At 38.8% G+C, this 17,889-nt stretch overlaps 1 protein-coding gene across 3 annotated transcripts in view; it reads left to right on the forward strand.

Annotated features, from left to right (window-relative positions):
• Positions 1 to 16,767, forward strand: part of Rttn (rotatin) — a 141,658-nt gene extending 124,891 nt beyond the window's left edge. For all 3 annotated transcript variants that reach the window (XM_038330131.1, XM_038330132.1, XM_038330133.1), the window contains 6 exons: positions 1,964 to 2,090; positions 2,627 to 2,826; positions 3,877 to 4,144; positions 13,895 to 13,998; positions 15,242 to 15,311; positions 16,248 to 16,767. In XM_038330131.1, coding sequence (XP_038186059.1) covers positions 1,964 to 2,090; positions 2,627 to 2,826; positions 3,877 to 4,144; positions 13,895 to 13,998; positions 15,242 to 15,311; positions 16,248 to 16,333 — 855 coding nt within the window. In that variant the 3' untranslated portion in view covers positions 16,334 to 16,767. The remainder of the gene's footprint in view (positions 1 to 1,963; positions 2,091 to 2,626; positions 2,827 to 3,876; positions 4,145 to 13,894; positions 13,999 to 15,241; positions 15,312 to 16,247) is intronic.
• The last annotated feature ends 1,122 nt before the right edge of the window (positions 16,768 to 17,889 follow it).

Consider the following 17,889-nt stretch of genomic DNA (forward strand, 5'->3'; position numbering starts at 1 on the left):
TATGGTATTAAATATTTTATATGACTCTCTACTTCATCTTCCTGTTCGGTCCTTTGCGCTTTAAAATGGGTGTATAATTATGTGCCTGAGTACTCTAGTTCATGTGCGTTCACTCATGGAGACGGTGGGACAGAACTAATGGGAGATCACCAACTCCAGTTGGAATGGGACTGATGGATCATGCGACCAAACCCGTCTCTCTGAGTGTGGCCAACAGCGGGGGCTGACTGAGAAGCAAAGGACAATGGCTCTGGGCTCTGATTGTTCTTCATGGACGGGCTCTGTGGGAGCCTTCTCAGCTTGGTCGATCACCTTCCTGGACCTGGGAGGAGTTGGGAGGACCTTGGTCTTAGCATAGAGTGGGGAACCCTGATGGCTCCTTGGCCTTGAGAGGGAGGGAGGGGAGGTATGGGTGGAGGGGAGGGGAGGGAAGGGGGAGAAGGAGGGGAGAGAAGGGGGAGAAGGAGGGGAGGGAGGGGGGAGGAGGAGGGAAGGAGATGGAAATTTTTAAATATAAAAAAAAAATAAACCATGAGGAAAAAAAAAAAAAAAAGAAATTACCTTATAATTCTTATTTTAAAAAGATACTCCTGCACTTCTGTAAACAACTGTATCTTCTCTACAGTATTGTCCCAATCTTAACTGATTTTTAATAAAGCCTAAGTTACTTAGAATCTGTTCAAATTACACAAAAGTATTCATTAACTTCTGGTACTCATACACATTAAAGATAATCTTAGGAGTAAAAACAATGTCACTTCCTCTTGAATTCTCTACTTCTGTCTCAGTACATCCATCCGTTTGTAGTTTGTGGCTACTGACTACCTGCTAATCTGTTGTGTGAGTCTGCACTTGTGTTGGAATCTGTGCCTATGTCTGTTGCCTGACGTGTATGTGTATCTGATAAGGCTTTCCTCTGTATTTATTGGACAACCTGGAAAACATGGTGTGGGAAGGAATAGGTATTCTTTACAGAGCTCTTTAACAGTGATTGATAATTGAAGATGTTACAGACTGCAGCTGACCCAGTATAATACTCAAAACTACAAACTGACGTCATCAACTTATATCTATTGTATTTTGCTTCTATTTTTTTTGGGGGGGGGTGACAGATGCTTATTTTGAAGTTGCTGCCAGCCTATTAACTGTTTTTGTAGAAGGAGCGGCGGGCTGTGTCCCTCCCAGCTAGCTTTACCCAAAATAATCACACGGAAACTGTATACTTTTAAATACTGCCTGGCCCCTGGCCCGTTATCTGTAGCTTCTTATTGGTTGATTCTCATATCACTCCTCCATCATGTTTTCAGCAAACAATTATCACAGCACACACATTTATTATTCAGGGTTGGGGTATGGAAGAATACATAAAAGTTTATGCATTTAAACTGATTGTGTGGGAAATCCAAGGGATAAATTATTTTACAAGCAGGTTAAACTTAAATAGTCCAAGCACACAGTAGGACAACACATTAAGCACATAGTCTTAAATAATTTCAAAGCATATTATTTACTTGATCTGGAGGTTTGGGCAAAGTTTAACCTCTTTGGGGTCAAGTGCTTTTTTTCTGAAAATTGTCTCCTCATGTATACTATATGCACATTAAAAGAAGAATAAAAGCAAACTTGATTACAGTATTTTCTTGACTGCAAATCTCTGACCATGTCTGAATCCTTTCAAGAGTTTATGCTTTGCTGAGAAAGAAACACTTTCCTGCATATCTTACATGTTGTGGAAACTGCTTTCTATAGTTCTCTCACTAACATATCCGAGTCACCCTTCCTGAGACTGAGCAGGCTCCCCAGCAGGGCCACCCAGTGTGGAGCAATATTGACTGGGAAAGGGCCCTCCTTATATGCAGCAAAGATGAATTAAACTATTGATTTATGGAGGTGACAAGTAATTGAACGTAATTTTGCATTTCAGATGTCCAGATTAATGACTGTTCTTCCCTTTCCAAAACAGGTGGCTGCTCTTGAAGCGCGTCTTGTGCCCGTTCTGCACTCTCTTTGGCCTTGGCTTTTGATGGAGGATTCACTGATGCAAATTGCCTTGCAGTTGCTTTGTGTCTATACTGCTAATTTTCCAACTGGTAACTAGAATCAAATGTTGTTTTCTCTAATAAATTAAAATGCTAGTTTCATATGTTATTAAGCTGGACTAGAAAAATATGTATGTTGATGTATTTCTCCTTATGAGTGTATGTTAGTCAAAGGCTCTGGATCTTACAACTCCAGACCATTTTAAGAATATATTTGTTGACCTGGCAGAGTCACTGGGTAGTTCAGGAAGTAGACTGTCCTGATTATATGGCTATGGGAAACAGTATACAGTGAGAACATCCAAAGGGTGAAAATTTATGAAAAAGACAGGTGAAGATTAGAACCATTATCAATTTTCTAACAGAAGACAAGCATGACAGAAGTTAGTTCAAGCTACTGTTGTCCTGAGAGGAGACAGTCGATCTCTAGGGTTGAATGTACACATTAGCATTAGGCTTCAGTGCTTGTTTGCAGTGTATAGGTGGATGACCAAGTCATTTTGACAGACATATATGCTTACCAGTTTGTGTTTTTAACAACTAAGAAGTGAAACAGGCAACTCTGTGACAGGCTGTTTCTTTCGAAGGTTGCAGTTCTCTCTGTTGGTCCAATTATGGACAGTCTGTTCACACTGCCCACAGAGGCGCCCCCAGCAGCTCCCTGATGCTGTGTATCCTGAAGCTGGCTTCCCAGATGCCTGCAGAGAGCACCACCATTCAGCAGATGGTTTTTATGTTTCTCTCAAACCTGGCCTTATCTCATGACTGCAAGGCAGTAATTCAGAAGGTAAGTATTTATCGTTTCCTATATGTTATAAAAGAATTGTTTGGCAAAATAACTCTGTCAATCAAGTTTTATAAGTCATTTTCTAGGACTGCTTTATATGATTTCAGAACACTTTGGTCTTACTGTGGAAATATTTTCAATAATTTATTGCACTCAGCTCACTCTGGCTCATGAGTGTTCTCATTACGTTTTTCAGAAATTTCTCAAGTCTGGTATAATGTTATCCTGGCGTCAGCCTTGGTGAGAGCACTCACACCATGTAACTTGGCTGTGCTATGACCAGTGCTCTGTCTCAACCTCATTCAAGCCAGTTCAGTTCAGTTAGCTGCATACAGCTACATAATTTCTTCATGTATGTGCTAATATTTCTCTCATTCATTTATATGAATGTATGTGCATATTTGTATACTTATATGCCATGTATTTGAATACATATATATGTATATTTGAATATATTTCTTCATAAATGTTTGCATATACACACATATATATCTTTGTGTACACATATACAAATGTGTATATATGTATATATAAAGGTTCTGAAAGACCATCTTGAGACAGATATATGTGATTACCTTCTTCAAAATGAGAGGTGTGTACTTGTTCATAAGTTAAATGAGAAAACACCTGTAACTATATTGATCTGAAACAACTTTACTTCTATCAGACTTGTTAACTCCCATACAGGGTGGAATTGGGCTTTATTTCCTTTCCTCCCACAAAATATCTTTAATGAGTAGCAAAATTGCCAGAAGGTCAATAAGAAAGATAACTCAGGAGGCCAATTCTGAATTATTAACCATAATAATTGAGTTGATTATAGTTTATTTAATCTATTATCAAGAAAAATATAACAGGTATAAAATGTAATCACTATTTTATTCTTGCCTTTCTACTTATACTTGGAAATGTATAGATGAAGCATTTGGAAAAAAAAGAAATTAAAACTAGGGAAAAGAATATCAAAATATTAGTTAATTGGATACCAAGGGATTAGAAAAATAATGAAAAAGACCTGAGAAGAAAGTAATATTCTGTGTTTACCCACAGAGCAACTTCCTACAGCACTTCCTGTCCCTGACATTGCCTAAAGGAGGAAATAAACATCTCAGCAATCTGGCCATTCTGTGGTTGAAGTTACTCCTGAATATATCATTTGGAGAAGATGGACAACAAATGATCCTGAGGCTAGATGGCTGCTTAGACTTACTCACAGAGATGAGCAAATACAAGCATAGGACCAACCCCTACATACCTCTGCTGATTTTTCATAACATTTGCTTCAGTCCTGCTAATAAGCCTAAAATCCTGGCTAATGGTAAGTAATCACATTGTGGGCTCATTTCACACATGTTATGGTTTTTAATTCATTCTACTCACAATAAAACAGAGTAGCTCTATAATTTCTTGCTGTATTCAGGAATGGGTCTAGCCTCTGTGTGGACCAACAGCTGATGTCCCACTGGATACATTAGGTAAGGAGACAGCTGGAAAAGAGCAACCGTGGGCAAGGGTGCTCCAGTCACAGCCTTTGCTTCTCTCTGTCTCTTCTCGATCTGCTGTTATTCTAGTTCCCCCTTATTTCTTATTCATTTTCCAGCAAATGAAAGCTTTCTGGAGCAGCTGTTCCAATTGTAACTCCTGCTCTTCACCCTTCCCTGTGTCCCTCCCTTCCCCAATCCTACCTCACTCCTTAGCATGATCACCGTCTGATGCACTATGAATTTTATATGGCTCTCTTTTTGTTTTTATGCCTTTTACATTGGTACATAGGCTGTTTGGAATCAAGAGGTTTGTGCTTGTCAACAGGAAGCACTCCTTAAGCATTTAGTAATTGAGAGAAATCCTGACAGGCAGAGAAAGCCATAACCAGATAGGGAAATTAGCCTTCCAGGCTTCATTCTCTCAGATGAAGTATGTATATCTGGAGGCAATTCAAAAGGACTCCTGGAGGAGAAAAAGAAACAAGGAAGAAATTGGAGAAATCTGTTTCTGAAACCATAACTTGTCCAAGGTTTCTGCCCTGCCTGGTTCCCACAGTCGTTAAGTCCCAAAGAAATCACACAGAGGTCTATATTAGTTATAAACTGATTGGCCCATTAGCTCAGGCTTCTTATTAACTCTTATAACTTATGTTAGTCCATTATTCTTGCCTAGGTTAGCCACGTGGCTCAGTACCTTATTCAGCTAGGCAGTCACGTCTTGCTTCTTGTGTGTCTGGGTCAGGACTGCGTCCTCTTACCAGAATTCGCCTGTTTTCCTTCACCCGCCTCTACTTCCTGTCTTGTTGTCCCACCTATACTTCCTGCCTGGCTACTGGCCAATCAGCATTTATTTAAAATATAATTGACAGAATACAGACCATTGTCCCACACCAATAACTACCAAGTAAATGGGTGTAAATTTCATGTGGAATTTTATAGAAGACACCCTATTGTGGTGGGGGAAGAGGCAGACTTTAGCTGCCCATTCATCTGGTCTTGAATGCTCCTCTCATTTTACAGCTTCTCTGAAACTAAATTCTTCATTCACAAAATACTTCCTTCTTTACTGTAGTAAAAACACAGAAAGTGCCTAGCCTAGTTGCTTGTACATAGTAGATAATATATTAAACCTCCTTTCCTTTCATGCTTTAAACCTATTTTTTCTCAGAGACTTTACCACCCCAAGTTTTCCAAGTGAAGAGAAATGACACTGTGTTCATGTTTTGTGTGCATATAGTAGTGCTTCTACTTTTTGATGAAATTTATAGATTGCTGAAAATGTTATAGAGAAAATTGTTCAAGTTCAGCCAGCTTCAAATTCACCTGAATTGAAATGTATTTGTACGTAGTCTCCTGCCACTCCTCTGCTGACAGTGCTTTCCACCCTGGGAGATGTACAGCAGTGCCTATCCTTCAGTCCTCTCCCAGTGCATCTGCTTTGATCCTCACATCTGTAAAATAAGAGTAAGTCCCACTTCAGGTGATAAGATGCACAGAGATCATCTGATGACAGTCCTGATACATGGGAGCCACTTAGTAGCATCTGCTTTGTTTATTCCCCATTCTCAGAGTAAGTGTTTTTTGCCTCCCTAATTATTATAACTTTACTGTGGAGTCAGGAAAAGTAAAGACTTTGGGGGAACCGAGGAAGTCTACACTTGGCACTCTAGATCTCTGGATTTCTGTTATGGATTTTCCTGTAATCAGCAGTGTTTTCTCTCCTCCATTAAGTATTAGGCAGATGGACATAGTTGGAGAGAGGTTACTTTTTCTACTCTCTTACCCTTGACCTCAGTGGGCTTTCCAGGTAAGAGAGCAGCTGTGCAGGCTCCGTGTAGAGCTATGAGAACCTGTCACAGGCTTCCCACATGGCGAGCCAGGGTGTAGGCTTTAGAAGAGGCAGTTAAGTTACAGAAATTACTCATGCAGGCTGTACCAAACTTGTAGTGTAAATATCTGTGCATTGGGCTTGCCCTGGCTGCTGAAAGCATCCACAGCTTTTCTAGTTCAGGGCCAGTGTCTTTTTACAAAAGACAAATTTACATCAAAGTGTCTCAAGTTATGGGAAAGATAGTGGGAAATGTACAGGCCAGTGTTGACTGAAAGCTTGTGTCCAGGTGGACAGCTCTTTTGCCTGTAGGAAATTTGCCCGTATTATGGCTTCGCTTTTGTCTAGCACATCAAAGAGAAGAAAGAAATAATGATCTTCAGGTGAGACTCTTTCTTATAGCCTGTTTTTTGTACACAAAGCTGGAGCTTCAAGGATTAGGAGAAAAATACTCCCCCAGCCTCCAACCTGATGGATAACAAACACATTGCCTCTCCCAGTCTTTTCATTCAGGAGCACCTGTTCTTGATGTGACCCTTTATGGGTGATAGTGATCCTGAGAGTTTTCAAGTGAAATTCCTCTGCTAGATAAAGGACAAGTTCATGTTAGACCTCAGGGAACTTCCACAAATAACTTTTCAAGGCACTAGCAAGAAGAGTTATTAAAGTACATTGGGAAATTTAGCCATCTGAGTAAGAATCAGCACAGGAAAGTATATCAACTTCTCTACCTAGATTATAAGTAATTATAAGTATTTCTTTCAGGATGTTCTATTGGACACTGTTACTTTAGATCATTAGTAGCCTAAATTTAAATTAATATGGATATCTGTCTTTAACAATATACAATTTAGGTACAATAAAAAGAGATAACTTAGGAACAAGAAAATAATTGTCAAAGTATTATTCAGAATGCATCAGAGAACTAGAAAGATGAGAAATGATTAAAAACATAAAAGTTAAGTGATATAGCAAATACCTTGAAGCAATCTAATATGTTTTAATAAAATCCTAAATGAAGACCAAAAGAAAATGGAGGATAAAGAAGAATATTGCTTCTTTTTTGAGCAGGGGAAGAAAGGGTCTGTTTCAATCTTGTAGCCATCAAAAAGCCAAGGCTACATGGTGGTGTTGCAGAGAGAAGTGAGTCCGATCAATGACTTGTGGCAGTGAACATTTGCAAGAGAAGATGTATGGCCTAAAGGGCATACTGTGTGACTCAGCAGGCCACACTACTTCCATGGCTAGATTTTCCATTTTCTTTCTTTCTTTCTTTCTTTCTTTCTTTCTTTCTTTCTTTCTTTCTTTCCTTTCTTTCTTGCTCCCTCCCTCCCTCCCTCCCTCCCTTTTTTCCTTTTTTTTGTTTGTTTTAGTTCTGGTTCTGGTTCTGGTTTGTCTCTTGGTTTTGTTTAGATTTTGTTTTTTTCTTAAATTGGGTTTTGATTTGGGTGGAGGGCAGTTGCAAGGGAGGAAGGCAGATGCAAGGGGATGAGGAGATAAATTGGATTGGAATGCATGATGTGAAATCCGTAAAGAATCAATAAAAGTTATAATTTAAAAACAAGAGAGACAGAAAAGCTAAGGCAGGGACACTAGGCATGAACTTGGAGCAAAGCCACAGAGGAATTCTACTTATCTGCTTGCTCCCTACTTCTGCTCAGCTAGCTTTCTCATACAACCCAGACCGTGTGCCCAGAGTAGCACTGTCTGCAGTGGAGTAGGCCAACCTCCATCAAATAGTAATTAAGAAAAGTGCCTTTTCCCTTCTCACCTTTACCTCCCGCTCCCCACATGAAAGACCACTGACTAATCTGACAGAGACAGTTCCTCAACTGAGGTTCCTTCTTCCCACATCTGGAATTGCCATCATTAACAGAGAAACTACAAACTATATAAAACTGAATTTCATCTTTAGTTTCTGTGGCTCAACCTTATGCTTTTCTGCTTTATTTCTTTTTCTATTTTGTTCTTTGAGAATTTTATACAGTATATTTTGATCATATTTTCCCACTCATACTCCTCCCAGATCACCTCTCCTGTCCTCTCCACACAAGTTTGCCAATCCCCCTTAAGCCCTCGAATCTAGTCTGTGCTGTTCATATGTATGGTCTCAGATGTATGGTCTTCACTGGAGTGTGGTTCCTTTCCTATTTGTCTCCTCTATCTCCTTGACTCGCCTTAGTTATAGTTAAGACTTCCAGTGGTATGTTGAACATGATGGACTGAAGTGGAAATTCCTGTCTTGTTCAGTGGGATTATAGTGGGTTGTTTTGAGTTTTGCTCCATTTAGGATGATGCGCTTACACACCACCCACCAGGAACTACACTCTTAAGGAAAACTGACTCTCAGAGCAGCTATCAGTGGCAGGAGCTTCTTGACTAGGGTAGAACTCTATGCCCATCTCTGTCCAAGCTAGGGTTCAGTCTGGTTTGTGCTTATCTTTTCCATACTGTGGCAACTGTTATGCGTTTATATGACTACTTGCCCTGGTGTGTCTAGAAAATGGTTTCCTTATAGTCATTCATCACCTTTAACTTTCATGAACTTTTCACCCCCTTTGTAGAAGGAGCAGTGGGCTGTGTCCCGCCACCCGGCTAGCTTTGCCCAGAATAATTACACGGAAACTGTATTCTTTTAAACACTGCCTGGCCCATTATCTGTAGCCTCTTATTGGTTAATTCTCACATCTTCCTTTAACCCATATTTAGTAATCTGTGTAGCAAAACGAGGTGTGGCTTACCAGGAGAGATCTTAACCTGCGTCCATCTCGGAGAGGAGAAGCATGGAGACTGCATATGGCAACTGCCTGAAGTGTCTCCCCACTCCTGCTACCCAACATTCTGTTCTGTCTACTCCGCCTACCTAATTTTCTGTTCTCTTAAAGGGCCAAGGCAGTTTTCTTTATTAATTAACCAATGAAAGTAACATAGACAGATAACTCTCCTCCATCACCCCTTTTCCTCAATGATCCTTGAGACTTGGGAAATGTGATATAGTAAAGATGTTCTATTTAGGGCTGAGTATTCCACAGTCTTATTTTCTGTATCTTGATGCTTATTGGTTGTCTGTGTTTATCACCATCTACTGCAGTGGAAATTTCTCTGATAAGAGTTGAGAAATGCATTACTATATGATGCAATGAGAACTTGTTAGAATTTGATTTAATACTATATTCATTTAGCACAGTGGTTTTCAACCTGTGGGATGTGACCCCTTTGGGGGTCACATATCAGATATTCTGTATATCAGATATTTACAATTCATACAGTATCAAAATTAGTTATGAAGTATCACTGAAATAATTATATCTTGGGGTCACCACAACATGAAGAACTTATTAAAAGGTCATGGCCTTAGGAAGGTTGTGAACCACGGATTTAGCAGAATAATAGTGGTAGCTTCTCTCCTAGGATCTATGATCTATCTAGCAACAGGTTCTTGCCAGCAACATATCTCAACATAATAAAGCAATATAGAGTAACCCCACAGCCACATCAAGAAGAAGCTTCTCTGATGTGCATTGAATGAGGCATGAATCATTTATCCAATCTGTGACTAATTGATGCTCACAAAATACTCCCATTGATTTCATTTCTTAAGCTTTTATATCCACAGTTAATTTGTAATTGTCATTCAGTCATGAGTTGATGAATGGAATTGTATTCTAAACTCTGCCCAGTAAATTTTAACCTGATAGTAGTATGCAGAAAGTGCTTCATGCCCCGTGTAGGATATGTTCATTTAACTGATGTGTCTTTCAGCTTTCTCACTAAACCAGCCCTGGTTAAAACATTTCTTGAATTCTTAGTATTTATATCTCACCCTTGTTGATTCATTTGTAATTCTTAAGTCACTTAAGGTATTTGAAACTAGGTTTTTATTCAGTTTCCTATTATCTGTTTCCTGTTACCTGTTCTTGTGTTTTAATTAGAATTCATACCAACTTCTTGAACTTAAAATGTTTTATGTGCTTTTTTTATCCATGTTATATTTCATGATAAAGTATTGTCTTTAAATTTTTTTATTCACTTGCTTAACAATGGGCTAATGCATTAATTAGCCTGTAAATGTGGCTTATTAAAAATTATAAGCTAAAATTACTTGTTAAAGAAGTTATAATATAAATTTTGTTAAATCATAAATCTGAATGTTTGGGATATAAAATTACTTGATAATTTTCAGTTGGAACAAAATGAAATTACACTCATATTTTATGTAGCCACCCACAATCCATATGCCAAATTACATTTGATAGCTATTTATATAGACTAATTTTGGATAGGCGATTTTATAGGAAAGCCATGGGGAGCTGGGTAATGCCCATGAGGTGTTCATGCAGGAGGGGCTGGGGGCAGAAATGACTGCTTTTCATTTGCTACCGTCTTGTCATTCTAGCACACAAATCAGTTTTTACTTTATAGGACTTTTTCCCTTTTTCTTACTTACAAAATATTTGAATTCCTTGCAATAAAGTCACTTGTATTAGTTACTTTTCTGTTGCTATGATAAAATATATTGACAAAAGCCAAGTTAGGGAAGGAAGGGCTTTTTTTGGCTTACAGTTCCAGAGTGATAAACTCCGTACTGGTAGGGAAGTCATGGCTGCAGAAGGGAGAGAGCCCTTCAGTCAGAGTAGAGAAGGAATAACAACAGAAGGGATAGGTAGACTCCATCGTGGTAGTGAAGGCATTTTGAGCTGCGGGCAGGCCTGCTTTTCATCCCGCCCTGCTCCCACATCGTTAGCTTTACACGCGAAATAATTACACAGAAACTGTATTCTTTTAAACACTGCCTGGCCCATTATTTTCAGCCTCTTATTCACATCTTGACTAACCCATATCTAATAATATATGTAACACCATGAGCGGTGTCTTACCGGGAAGTTTCTAGCGTACGTCCATCTTGGGCTGGAGCTTCATCGCATCTCTCACTGAGGAGAGGCATGGCGGTCTGACTAACTTAGGAGAGGCGTGGCATCTGACTGAGCCATCTACCTCATTTCCTTCTTCCTGTTCTGTCTACCCCACCCACCTAAGGGGCGGTCTATCAAATGGGCCAGGCAGTTTCTTTATTAGCCAATGAAATCAACTCAAACAGAAGACTCTCCCACATCAGCTGCAGAAGGATTAGACTCCATCATGGTAGGGAAGGCATGGCTGCAGAAGGGATAGTTAGACTCCATCATGGTAGGGAAGGAATGACAGCAGGAGGAATAGAATCCATCATGGTAGGGAAGGTGTGGCAACAGGACTGTGATATCCTCCTGATAGTCAGGAAATATCATTGTCACATTTTATCCCCACATAGGAAGCAGAGACAGGAAATAGGGCTAAGCTATACAACCTCACAGCCTACCTCCATTAACATATTTCTTCTAGCTCTGAAGACTCTACCTCCTAAATTTTCCACAACCTTCCCTAGCAGTAACATCAACTGGGGACCCAGTGTTCAAAAATATGAGTCTGTGGGCCACATTTTTTATTCAAGTCACAACATGATTTAAACAAAATGTTAAGTTGTTGAATTTTCATACAGGTAGTATTTATTGAGCCCCTATAACATAATGGCACTGTGATTTGAATACATATTATTAAAGAGACAATCCCCCTTAAGACATTTCAGGTTTTTACGGGGGGGGGGGGACTGCAGAAGAATCCCTGTAAGGATTAAAACCTACCAGTTTACAAGCTGAGGTAAGTCAAGGGAGAAGGGGGAGGAGACAGGAAAGAAGTAGACAAGATTCCTTGTGGAGCCTGAGAGTGCCCTTGCTTTTAGTAAACAAAGAATTGTGAGCAATGAGTGAAACAGTATCATGTCGTCAATAAACATCTCCTATGGCTAGCCATTATCTAGGGTCTGTAGTAAGTGTGTCTGGTGGGTATTTATACTTTAGTTCTGGAATGCTAATTAACTGTGATTTCAGCAAATTGTAACCAAGATGGAAGAACTTTTTTAAAGGGCGTGGCCATGGCTACTGACATATTTCTCTGGCAGATAGAGAAGAGGGTGTGGCAGTCCTTGTGCTTGTAGCTTTCCCTGCTGGACAAGGTCAACATCCTCATCTGGGAGATCTTGGGGCAGTTTCTGCTATCAGAAAATTTGGAAGAAAATACTTGAGCAAGAAATCCTTCCTCGGTAGTCTCCAAGCCTGCTGATATGTTCTAGCAATCTTATGCTCTCTTTTCAAGAAATATGACCCTAAAATCATTTAAGAGATGGCCATCAAGTCAATCTAACTGCTTCCAGTTGCTGTTGGAAGCATAGATGGGTTTAGAGAATCCATTCTTGTTGACCTTGAGACATTTGAGGGTAGTCATTGGATCCAGATAGATGGAGTTAGAGTATTGTAGGACCATATGAGTGTGGGTCAGCTTAACTGAGAGTAGATAAAATCAAGACCACAGTTGCATACACAATATCCAGTTGTTGATAATGTCACCACTAAGGATGCAATATATTTAACTTATTTCTATGGTGAAGATCCAGAGGTCCAGTTTTATAACAATTGGCCAATGGGATGGTGGTGTTTGGTATGGTCTTAGTTTGATTTTATGGATTTTCTAAAGGAGAAACTAGCAAGATAATCAAACATATATAAATGGTAGGATGTTCCTGGTAAAGAAAAGCATGAGTCCTTCAAGTTGATTACACTTGGAGTTTCTGCGATGGCCTCACCCGCCGTGTCAGTAGCCCAGATGCCAAGCCTCCCATTGTTTATATCATTATCAGTGGTTTAACTTTCGTTATACTTTTTCACTGGATGATTAAGACTATGCAGGTAGCCAAAATTAATCACTCTTTCTACTGTCGAGGCTAGTTGAGGGTGTGGTTTTCAGGGGCCAGTCTTTAGATCTGCTGGGTGGTTAACATGTAAATTGTTTGCTAACACAAGTGTTTCACCTTTAAAAACAGAATGTTTTAAAAATTATACAACATAATTAGAAAACATAATATGAAAATAATAAAAATAAGTTTAAATATTGTTTGAAACATCCTAACAATTGCCTTTGAAGTAAATGCCTCTGAATCTTCACTTAAAATGATCAGACTAGCATACAAATTAACAAATCTTTATTCTCCTCTCTGGTAGGTTTTTTTGTTTTGTTTTGTTTTTTTTGTTTTTTGTTTTTTGAGACAGGGTTTCTCTGTGGCTTTGGAGCCAGTCCTGGAACTAGCTCTGTAGACCAGGCTGGTCTCGAACTCACAAAGATCCACCTGCCTCTGCCTCCCGAGTGCTGGGATTAAAGGCGTGCGCCACCAATCGCCCAGCTCTCTGGTAGCTTTTTAAAAAAGAACATTTCTTGTATATTGAAATGCCATTAAGTCGAATTTTCTTGTGATGTAAAATAAAAAATTCCCATTCTACAATATATTTATATAGTGGTGATTATGTTTTTATGGCAGATCATCTATTTTTGTACATGAGAAAATGGGAGCTAGAGCAGAATAACTTAATATAATTTATAATACACTTAGTTTTGCATTATTGTCCTTCAATAATGAATAAGCTTTTGTTGAACTTGGACCAGAAGATTTAGAGAGCAGTGATCTCCAGATCATCTGTACCTGCTGTGAAAAGTTTGTCCCAAGACACCCTTCATATATGCCTCACGTTGTAAAAGATGTCATTTGAGGGTAGGACCTTGGATTTTTATCCTAACGGGACAACTGCTCTGTGTATTGTCGTGGGCTGGTTCTAGATAAGAATACAGAGAATTGTGTGGAACTGAACTTTTATAATGTGCTTATTCGTAGAAAAGATCATTACTCTTCTGGCTACCTGTTTAGAAAGTGAGAATCAGAGTGCCCAGAGGATTGGAGCGGCTTCACTTTGGGCTCTAATTTACAATTATCACAAGGTTGGTTTTTAAAATAATGGTTTGAAATGGAGGGAGGGGAGTTGATGCAGTTAAATAATTAGGGCTCTTAGGATGCATTCAAGAGTATCAGACGGATACCAGCTAATGGCAAAAAGAAAGTTTCAAACCCAAGTTCCCTTTGTTCATTCATATGATTAATAATCTATCAATTAATATTTTTATTTAATTGTTTCACCAGGGCTTGATTCAGAAGGGTAGTTCTATTTAAGTGAATTTCCCTTTTGATTTCAATTAAACGGTAAATTTGTTGTAATTTTAGTAAAAAATATTTCTTTGTACAGATGTGCCCAGGAGAAATGCATCTTTTTTTGTTTTTTGTTTTTGGTTTTTGGTTTTTCGAGACAGGGTTTTCCTGTAGTTTCTAGAGCCTGTCCTGGAACTAGCTCTTGTAAACCTCGAACTCAGAGATCCGCCTGCCTCTGCCTCCCGAGTGCTGGGATTAAAGGCGTGCGCCACCACCGCCCGGCTGAGAAATGCATCTTGATGGAAGACTGAATAATTGTTTTATCCATGCATGTAATTTGCCTTTCTCATGTATATACCATCACTTAATTTTACAGTGATCTCAGTCTCTGTAAGATCAAAGTATAAGTGCTAGCCAGAGGGAATTATAGCAACAGGGTACTGCGACGTCTCTTTCTCTGGCAGCTGGTCTTCTTTTGTTGTAAACATTTCATTCATAAGTGAAATATACAAGAGTATCTGATGGTTACCCAGTAGCCATATGATAGTGTTAGGGCACACAGATTTCCTGGAGATGACAGCCACTCATGCCTGTGTGACTTTTCATCCTGGACCAAGGGGTTGCTTCCTTCTCACATGGGCTAAGCACAGGTTTGGACATCTTGAAGTCCCTCAGTAAATATTTATTGAAGAACTTGTAGTGTTTGAAGTACTTAATCTGAAATTTAATAATTGAAGTAATGAGAATTTCCCCAAGGTTGATTACTCAAAGGTAATAAACTGAGGTTAGGGGAGAAAGAGCAAGAATGAAGGGAAAGATCATAAACTATAGAAAAAAGAGGCCAGGTTAGCTGAGACATGAATGGAGTACAGTGGGCTTGACACAATAGGCTGAACTGGTATCTAACTGTCTATATAACTGTATCTTAACTCTATGCTGTTTAACACCATAGTTAGTAATAGGCAATTAGTCCTGTATTATCTTTACCCTTAATATTTGGGAATATAGCTAACTAATAGATTATCATTTCTTTTCCAGGCAAAAGCAACTTTGAAAAATCCATCAATAAAAAGAAAAGTAGATGAAGCATATTCCATAGCAAAGAGAAGTAAGTGCTAAGAGATTATAGTTAAATTTGATAAATACTAAATGAAATTTCTGGTAACTGAAATATTTGAATAAGACTGCAAATGATAGTTTTGTGCATTTCTTTTATTTTTGAGAAATATAAAGTACTATCAGAGGGGCTCATATTTAGCCCATGCTTTTCATGGCAATGGTTTTTGTTTTGACATAATAAAATGTTCTGGCAGATGAGTATTTGAAATAAAAGAGTTTCTTAAAATGTGCCTATGATCTTTTTCCAAGTCAGTTGCTTTTTTTTTCTCCAGTAGCTGCTACTCCACTATAGAGTGTTCTTGGGTGATAAGAATTGGGCCTAATTAGAATTAACCTTGAAAAGAAAACTTTGATTTAACATCAGGAGGTTCAGCAGCCCCTGTGCCCACATTCCCCTGTGATCTGTAGTCATGATTTCAGATCATATTAGTCATTTGAACTGAGCCAGTTTTCAATGGGCATTATTCTCCAAGCACTTTATCTAAAGATAGCAAAGTATGTTTTTCTTTGTAGTAGATATCTTGGTTTTTAATGTTTGTTTCTGAAGAGAAACGTCTTTGGTTTGTTTCTAGTTGTGATCTTGCCTTTCAGGATGAAGTGAGGAATTGGGTTATGTTAATGTTTATGGTTTTAGAGGGATGGTATGTAAGAAACAGTATGGTGTTTATTCTGGATTATAGCTCATTTATGTGGGTTATGGAGATGTTTTCTTAAATATGCCTTAGATAAGCTATTGATAAGAAATGAATGGAAATGTTAAACATTAATTTTATAAATGTAAAATAATTTTATAATTCTAGTATATCAAGAGCATTATTAGCTTGCTAATAAATCTTTTTCATGGCTTCATGTAGGAGTGTCTACCCCTATGTGAGGCATTAAGTTTAATATACTGGTATTTATAACTCTTATTTTCCTATATCAGCTCTCTCTAATTCAGAAGAAAACCCTATAAATGCCTACTATTTGAAATGCCTTGAAAATCTTGTACAGCTGCTTAACTATTCCTGAGCCATGAGTGGTTTACTCCAGAGCTGACTGCCATCCACAGGAGATCTGGATCAGAGGCCAACTTTGTGCAGCAGCTGATCCCTGAATGATGCTGACTCTGCAATATCAGTATCTGCCTTCCCTATGAGATATCACCGGCCATATGAAAGGAGTGGAACTGGTGACTCCCCACTCTGTTCCTGGCAACCTTCCAAAAGTGAAGACTTGCTGACTCAAGATACTGCAGACATAGAGTTCTGGCATTATAAACATTTTTATACTTTTCTATGTAACATGTTTTGTAAAAATCCTATTTAATAATTATTTAATAAAATAATATTTTAGAAACAAAAACTGGCTAGTCTTACTAAGATTTTTAAGAGTATATTGTAGTCTTTGAAGAATTTCATGTATGCAATGTAGTTTGATAGTTATTTGTTCCCCGCTTCTACAGTTCTAACCAGAACACCTCCCCACACTATGCCTCCAATTCTAACTTTATGTCCTTCCTTCCTTCCTTCCTTCCTCCTTCCATCCCCCCCCTCTTCCTCCTTCCATCCCCCCCTCTCTCCCTCCCTCTCTCCCTCCCTTCCTTTATTTCTTCCCATAAAGTCTAATAGTTACCAGCATAAGTATATAAATGTGAATTAGGAGCATAGTCAATCTATCAAAGGCTATACCTCTATAAAAACCTGATTCTACCTGCCCTAGAAGCCACCAACTGTTAACAGAATAGTTCCTCAGCTGGTGATGCGAGATTCTGTGCCCCCTGCATCCATTCTTGACTGTTGACTGGATTGATCTTGTGCAGGTAGCCACGGCTGCCATGAGTACCGTGTCCTTGTCATGTCCAGAAGACACTTTGCCCCCGTCTTTCATAACCTATGACTCTTACCATTTTTCTACCCCCTCTTCCAAGATGTTTTCCAAGACTTGTGAGGTGTCCCATCTGTGCCACAGCATTCCACTGACACTTCATCTCTGCACTTTGGTCTTTTGTTTTGTGTCTGTTTTCTATAATACCCTCACAAAGATGTTTCTCTGGTAAGGTCTGAGAGCTGTGCTATTCTATTGGCACAGAAATACCTATTTAAAAGACATCATCATACTATCTCTATTTAGGAGAATAGTAGTAATAGGTTCTTCTCCCAACTTGGGACCAAGCATTCAAATATATGGTCCCCTGGGGTCCATTCTCATTCAGACTACCACACAGGTAAGTAAATACAGATTCAAAAGTGATGATTTGTTCACTTTAAATGAATGGGTAAAAATGGAGCTCCAGATACCTGCTAGTACCCCTAAATTTTTGTTTTGTTTCTTAATCCCCAAGCTGTACTGCAACTGTATTTCCATCTACCACTCCTACAATTAAAAAAGGATTTGTGTTTGAATCTTGTGAATAACCATTACTTTTTTTGAAAAATAAAGTTGCTCTCTTCAAGAAAATGATCATTTTCTTTATGATTCATTGATTGACTTTTTTTCACACATCTTAGTATGCTGTGCCCTGTTCCTTTGGAACCAGGGATAATTGTGGCTTTCTCCCCTAGGAGTTCTGTTAGTCAGACTGATAG

Source organism: Arvicola amphibius, chromosome 5 (assembly GCF_903992535.2).
Source record: "Arvicola amphibius chromosome 5, mArvAmp1.2, whole genome shotgun sequence".
Taxonomy (NCBI): Eukaryota; Metazoa; Chordata; class Mammalia; order Rodentia; family Cricetidae; genus Arvicola; species Arvicola amphibius.